Consider the following 7,482-nt stretch of genomic DNA (forward strand, 5'->3'; position numbering starts at 1 on the left):
GGGTGGGAGGGTAAATACAAAAATGACATTACGCTCGTGGTAAGCATGGCACGTAAAGGTTTGTCGTTCTGAAAACATGGTGGTGAGTTCAGGCTCCGTACACCGTCACGGTCACTTGAATATTTAAGTGCTTCCTACTATTTACGTGGCCTCAGCAGGTCACCTGAGTATCTTTATGATGTTGGCATTTTAATTTAACGGAGTCATAATTTTTAAAGACTTTCAATAAAAAGAATTAACCTTTGTGACAAATAAGTGATTTATAGTTTAAGCAAACACTTCTCAGTTTAGCCTTTCTGTTTGAAAGGGAAAAAAAGTGACTCAAATTACACAGAATTTAAAAAAATTAAAAAGTTCAGTGAGTTGCTTTGAGGTTGTAAAYGTGATGTGATCAGTTCTGAATGATGGCAATTATTTTATCTTTTCCTGGGAATTTCCTGACCGTTAGAAGCTGCTGCCTGATTTGAACGTTTCTCCTGTTTTTCTCTTCAGGGGTTTTTTTTTTTCTGCTCAGGGGATAAATCTTACCTGCAGCAGATGACGGCTTTACAGGACAAGGCGAGGTCCAGGAAGTACTGGCGCACTCCGAACGTAAGAGCATATTTAAGGCTCTTTCCGTCAATAATTAGAGCAAAGTCGTTTTCTTTGTAGACGGCGTCGCCCAGCATTCCACAGTGGTGGCTGAGAGTTTCTCTTGTCGACTGCATGATTTAAAAACAACAACGAATATTCAAAATCAGAATAATAAATAATGAAAAAAATGAACCAAATCAAGATAAAAAGAAATAAAAATAATAAAACTACGGTATTTAATAACTGGTACAGTCATCTAAAATTGATAAACTAGACAGATCTGTTTTCTTTACTCATCTCAAACTGCTGCAGATTTTTTAAATGTTTATTATGATTTTCATTTTCATTACATTTAGACTCTGAGACATTAACTCTGGTCAGTACAGTGGATAAACTCTGTTTTCCTTACAGTGTATGCATCCGTGATGATGAGAGATGCTGAAAAAAGTGTAAATCTAAAACTGACTGAATGGATAGAGGGTTAAGATCATTACTGCTTTTATCTTTCTGTCCTCCTCTCCACACATGGTGAAGTCATCAGCACATATGAACTAATATTTGAACAGAAATCTTATTGAACAGGTAGATGAACCGCTGGTTTTTCCTCAAAAACACTAAAGTAATCACTAATAAAATAGTATAGTACAATATTTAACACAATTACAATAAGTTAGGAATTTAAAACAACTTTTTTGTAATAGTATAAATAATAGCATATACAGTATAAAATAATATATTATATATGTAATCAAATCCAAGTGTTTTAATTAAAAATGTATAAATAACTTGTATAGCAATCAGGCAGGTCAAACATATAGATACAGTCTGTATCTATATGTTTGTATACAATGTGTTTAACATAAAGGGCTTAACAGAGGCTCAAACAGCTGAAATAGTTTAAAAAATGGTGGCCATTAACAGAAACAGAGGAGGAAGAGGTCTGGCCTGGTGTGGAGGTCAGATATGTCAAAGTATTCAGATTGCACCATGGGGACCGTGCAACTTTCGCTTGGCATAACAAAACTCTGAAACCTCAGCTTAAGGGAAATATTTGGAGAGAGGGGCTTTATGTTTCACAAAGCGAGAGCCGGAGAGTGAGAGACACGCACGGAGAGAGATGATGGATTAACGGGAGAGAAAGCGAGCAGGAGGATACCAGCAGAGAGCAGCTGTGAGGACTTATCCAGACCTGATGGGATCTGTAAAACAGCATGAGGAGACGAGCAGCGGACAGACGCATGTGTGTTAAGGCCAGAGGACCCAAAGGTTGAGATATTCAGTCAAGTACAACTACTCTGTTTGAGTTATCAGAGACATTTCTGATTACATCTCGTCGCTAATGCATGAATAAGCTGTTTACAACTCAAGTACGTGAAAGAATTCACATTGTTTGGGACACAAGCAATGTATCATAAAGTGTGATAAGCAGAGTTTACCATTTCCTCAAGTACTACGCTCATTTCTCCCCTTATTTCCACTGAGGAATTTTAACTCTAATGCTACATGTCTCCTCCTAAAGCCTCTTTGTTATGGCTATAATCACCAGTTCAGCCTATGTGACGAGCTAGTGTTTAGTTTTTGGAACGGTTATGTAGTGTCCATTCAGAGATCAACAAGAGCGTCCCGTAAAGACTGGGCTCCATTGTTGAAACGGGCCTTGAGTGATATAGCCAACAGGACGTGACACTCACGATGTGGAATCTGGTCATTTGTATGGATGTAATGTCATCATCTGTCCTCAGCTTGGAGGTCCACTAAAACACATTCTTTCAGCTTAGCTAGAGGTATTTAGACGTACACAAGCAGGTAATGTAGTGTTTCAACGACACAAATCTAGATACAACTGCACCTTGCAACAGATAATTGAATATTTAAAGGGGACCTAATATACAAAATTCACTTTTTTCAGGTTTTTGTTTCTAAAAAAAGTCCAAGCACCAAAAAAAAAAAAAAAAAATAATAATAATAATAATAATAAATGTACTCAGAGGTATTTTTACTATAAGTAAATGTATTTTTCTGTGTCTTGAAATGACCTGTTTTCAAACACCGCCATTTGTGATGTCACAAGTTGCACTCCAGCCCACCCCAACCTGATCTCAGCCCCTCTCCTGGTAACCCAAGCGGAGACTCCGCCCACTTCTTCACAGGACGGTTCGGCTGTTTTAGAACAGTCATGGAGAACAGAGATGCGTGGATTCATTTTATTTTTATTTAACTTTATTTTAATTTTTGATGGCAATGTTCTAGTAATATTAAAGAAAGTTTGTATAAATAATTTCACCATAAACTACTTTGGAAAAATAATACTTTAAACTGAAAAGAAACTGAAAGTAAACTTCTGGCAGGGGGCGGAGCTAACGCAAACAAAAGATTGGGATGGGGTTTCCACAGCAACTTATGCAAAACAGCACGTTCTGAAGAGAGCTCAGAACAGGCAGAACTGAAAAGGCGAAATTTTATTATCTGAGATTAATTTTGTGAATTAAATCAAATGAACATGTTTTGTATAGCCCACAGATGGATCCTAACTTGTTGTAGGACCCCCATATTAGGTCACCTTTAACACGTTTTGCTCTTTAAAGTGTTTTTGAACTGAAGATGAAGAAAGTTTACTTCATGGAATATAGATTTAAGTAATGTTTAGTACACAAATAACATTCTCGAAATTGCTTTGATTACCATCAAGCACAGCAAAAAAAGAAAACCAATAAATCTACGGTATTTTCAGATCTGGCTCTCTGTGTTTRGYGGAGAGCTTTCTCTTCCGCAGTTTYAACAAACTGCTTTAAGTAAGCATCTGCTCAGGCACAGGAGAATGGAAGCTGACATTTCAAAGTGCTTTACGAATGCACCGAACCCACATTCTACCTCGGCTCCATTCATCACGCTTAACAAACGTCTGACAGAGTGAAGCCCGTCCGTCATCACCCAGAAACTCCCACCCGCCCGCCCCGTCGCCCACCACTTCTTGGCATTTTCCTCTTCATGTCTGACAAGCCGAGCCCAGCAGAGTCTTGGCTTCGGCTTCTATGCTCAGCTCTTTCCTGCTGAAATTGCAGGGACTTGCCCTTTTCAGTCCCAGGAACAACAAACTAGGCCCTCCTGCAGGGGGGGTTAACAGACTTCACTGCTGGGCGTCTTAACGATGTTAAACGTGGATTTGAGGATGTGTGGTGGGTTCATGAGAAAGGCTCCCTGTAGCTTTATCCTTTCACAACTGAGACAGTTATTTTAGAGGCTGTGTGAGGCTACTCAAATCCCATTTTTCCTGTGGAAATAGCATTAAAAAGGTTTTTAATTACATTAACTTTTTAAAGGTCTTCCTGTTTTTAATCAAAGTTTTCCAGTCAGGTAATTAGCCCTAATCAAAACATAAACTTTAGTTTTATTAATAAAAATGACACGTGTCTCTTAATGACCTTGGRAAAAAAAAGAAATGTATTACTTTCTCTTTAAGTCTCCAGATATTCTGCAATAATGAATCTTTATAGAAGATGCAGAAAGTACAGACAGCAACGGTAACTGTAGATCAGTTCACCAAGTGAGCATTTCCTGTATCTTAGTCCAGTTTGGTGGAGGAAAAAAAGTATAAAGAAACATTTTTAGTTAAAAAATAAATTAAATATGCATGGTGTACACATTTTGATTTGCTAAAAATGAGGTGCAAATCTTTTATACTTACATCCAGACTATCTTCATTGATCACTAGCATGCCCATGTTCTTTGTTAGAAGTTTGCAGGAATGTCCTGAGATGGAAGAAAAAAAATATATATGTATACTTTTTGCATTTTAAACTATTTTTTAGACTTAAGCAGACAAGTTGTTAAACATATGGGTTWAGATGTTAATCTTATTTCTACATCCAAGGTTTTATTTAAATAAAGGTTTCATAACTCACTAAAGTTATTTACTGTAAACAAACAAACAAAAAAAGAATCAAATTATAAAAAGAACGTGATAAAACAACCAATGCAACATTTTAAGGGGAAGCAATTAAAATGTAACAGCTAAGAGTCAGCGCCTCAGAACATGACTAATGAGTTTGGTTTACAAGAGGTTTGTCAGTTTCCTGTTTTAACAGGCTGTTACAACTCTGGGTTAGCCAACGCGCTCTCTGGGGAGCGCTCTGCTCAGCTCTTGGCTGGGACAGACACTCGGGATCAGCAGCAAGTGGTGAGGGAGCTTCTCGTTGGGGTGGGGGGGACACAGAAATGTTTCATGAACTAAGACTGAAGCCTTCAGTTTGGTGCTGCAGATGTACGAGAGGACAGCCGGCTGTGGCGCAACCACAGAAATATTTGTGGGTTTCAACACTTTGCTTCTGTCTGGAAGGAGGTTTGATGTTGCTTTAGGACGTCACCGCGTAACCTGTCTTCTTTCTGAGAGCGAAGTGGAGATAAGAGCGTGCGGAAAACACACAAAAAGGCTCAGTTTGATACAGTCATCACACACGCAGGAAATGAGGAAGTTACACCCCCCAGTTTTAAAACCAAACAGGCTTGAGTCTGGGGTCTGGCAGATTGTTTTGTTAAGTGCAAAGGTGCAAAAATGCACCGCTGTGTGAAAACGTCTGGCCATCTTAACACTGTCTTTATTCCCTTCCCCCCTTGTCAATTACTAACTCCACCCCCTCCGCGTAATGTATTTACCGTTTGGTTCATTTGAAAGCTCTTTTTCTTTTGATTTGAGCAAAGTTAAATCCTGTCCCTTTCTCCATGGCAGGAGGAAGTAAACACTGGTCCCACAGGCCTTGTGGAATGTGAACCAACACTCATGCTACAGTAATCTCTGTTACGCTTGGGGAGCAACAATTAAAGATGAATATTTACCACAGAGAGCATTAAAAAACAAATAGCATATTGATTAAGAGCTCACATATGTGCAGAAAACTGTTTACTCTCTCGTGTGAGTCTAATTTGGAGTAGAGCACAGTGCTTTATCACCTTGGCAATGAAACAATCTTTCAATATGGGAAAGAGTAAAAAAAAAGTCAATAGTGAGCAGAGGTTTTACAGGGCAACTCTGTCAAAAAAAGCAGAGCTGTAAAAACTCTTGCAGAGAGCATTCGGCTCTGCTGAGCCTCCTCACATCTGGGCACAGTGGGCACAAAGAGCTGATTCAGTCAGGCCTCGGTGGTAGGTGCAGCCTTTGATATCTATTTTTCTAAACTCTGTGCTACCAGCTATAATCAAGGCTGATCTACTTTAGGTATTTCCTCACATTTAAAAAAAAATCATCATACAAGGTCACATAAATGAACTGAAACGGTCAAACAGCATCAGTTATTGATAATATCTTGAAAATCTCAGAAATCTCAGAGGAAGCTAGACGTGTGAGACTTGTCTGCCTAAGTATATTTGCATGTTATTTATTTCACGCGAGTCCGGAGCGCTCGTATATCACTCTGCAACAGATGCTTTCACAAGATATGTGTGACAGAGAAACATTGGACTTGTCAGTAGTTGATCGTGCTGGGTGAGGGATGACTGTGAGACTGGCTGGGGTACCTGCGAGAGAAAAGTACATAAACAAGGCTAAAGTGTGTCTTGATGCAGGAACATGAACGGGACAAGCATCTATAACTCAAACAGCCAGGGTTGTTGTTTTTTTTTTTAACTTTTCTTTACATGTGTTAGCAATTCAAGCATCGGTTTCTTATTATGCAGCTGGTAGCAGAGCTGGGCTTGTACAGAGTCGTGGTAAGAGCAATGTTTCTAGGTGAAAGGGAGCAGATTAAAAAACGTGTTTTTCTGCACAGCTGCAAAAGTCTAAAAAGTGCTGTGTTGACCTTAGAGAGAAACGGCACGACACTTTGCACAACACACATCGGAACACACGTAAAACAAAGTTCAAAGACCAGAAAGTTGTTGTTTCTTACCAATATTGATGGCTGTTTCCTGTTTGTCTCCAGTCAGGATCCAGATCTTAATGTCAGCCTTAATTAGAGTCTCGATAGTTTCAGGCACCTTATCTTGAAGCTTGTCCTCGATCGCCGTGGCCCCGAGGAGCTGCAGATTCTGCTCCAGAGAAAGTTAAGCGGGGGGGAAAGTCAGTAAGTAGGAAACATAACAGAGGAAAGCCTTTTAAAACCTCATGTGTCAGACAAAAATCTGAGTCGGGGTTGTGTCACTCAATCAGCCGTGTTTTTCCTTCTCATCTGCTGCGTTTGTTTACTACAAAGTAAAACCGCCGTGGGGCTTAGGCGGTTTTGCATCAATTACAGCACCCCCCTTTCAGTGCACATCTCCGGACATGATTTCCACACCAGCTCAGCCACAAATACGGTTGGCTGTATTTTCCCAGGAAACTCTGCGGTTCTTTGGGATTGGTTAAGGACTTGTAAGGGCTCATCACGGGGCCAAACATTTGACAAGACCCAGGGGCTGACAGGGAGACAGCAGCCAGCAGCCCAGGAAAGGCCAGGGAAGTTCTTTAGTATGCCTGTCCCTGCTGTAGTTCTGTCCATTTTAATAACTGTGAACCACATAATATAGAGCAGTGTATTTACAGAAATTCTTAAGTTAAAGTTCCTGTGATGTGTATATCCTTCAGATAAAGAAAGTCAAATAAAACAACTTCATATTTAAGAAACTTTGCATAATACACATGATTTTACTCATTTTGTCATATAATTTGTTTATTTTCTTTTGAACTTGGCTCAGCTAAAGTGAAACAGGAAGTGACATCAAAGGGGGAACTCTTTAAAGAGTAACTTACCCGAAAATTAACTTTTTTTTGCTGATAAACTGTCTAGAATGTGTCTAAAATGTTATATAGTACTGTTTCTGTGCTAATTTTGATGTTTTTGTGCGTATTTGTTGAAATCTGTAATATATGGTCTAAAAACATCTTTTTGCTGCACACATGGGTAGAGCAGTGGTACTGCAGGCTAATTTGCATGTTGG

The 7,482-nt window shown here is 39.3% G+C and overlaps 1 protein-coding gene across 12 annotated transcripts in view; it reads right to left on the bottom strand.

Moving 5' to 3' along the window:
- atp8a1 (ATPase phospholipid transporting 8A1) overlaps window positions 1–7,482 on the bottom strand; it is a gene marked incomplete at its 3' end in the record, with an annotated part of 86,277 nt that overhangs the window by 10,567 nt on the left and 68,228 nt on the right. For 8 of the 12 annotated variants that reach the window (XM_014019567.1, XM_014019569.1, XM_014019566.1 and 5 more), the window contains 3 exon segments: window positions 529–701; window positions 4,259–4,323; window positions 6,456–6,597. In XM_014019567.1, coding sequence (XP_013875021.1) covers window positions 529–701; window positions 4,259–4,323; window positions 6,456–6,597 — 380 coding nt within the window. 12 annotated transcript variants of the gene reach the window in all.

This window comes from Austrofundulus limnaeus, unplaced genomic scaffold (assembly GCF_001266775.1).
Source record: "Austrofundulus limnaeus strain Quisiro unplaced genomic scaffold, Austrofundulus_limnaeus-1.0 Scaffold224, whole genome shotgun sequence".
NCBI classification, from domain to species: Eukaryota; Metazoa; Chordata; class Actinopteri; order Cyprinodontiformes; family Rivulidae; genus Austrofundulus; species Austrofundulus limnaeus.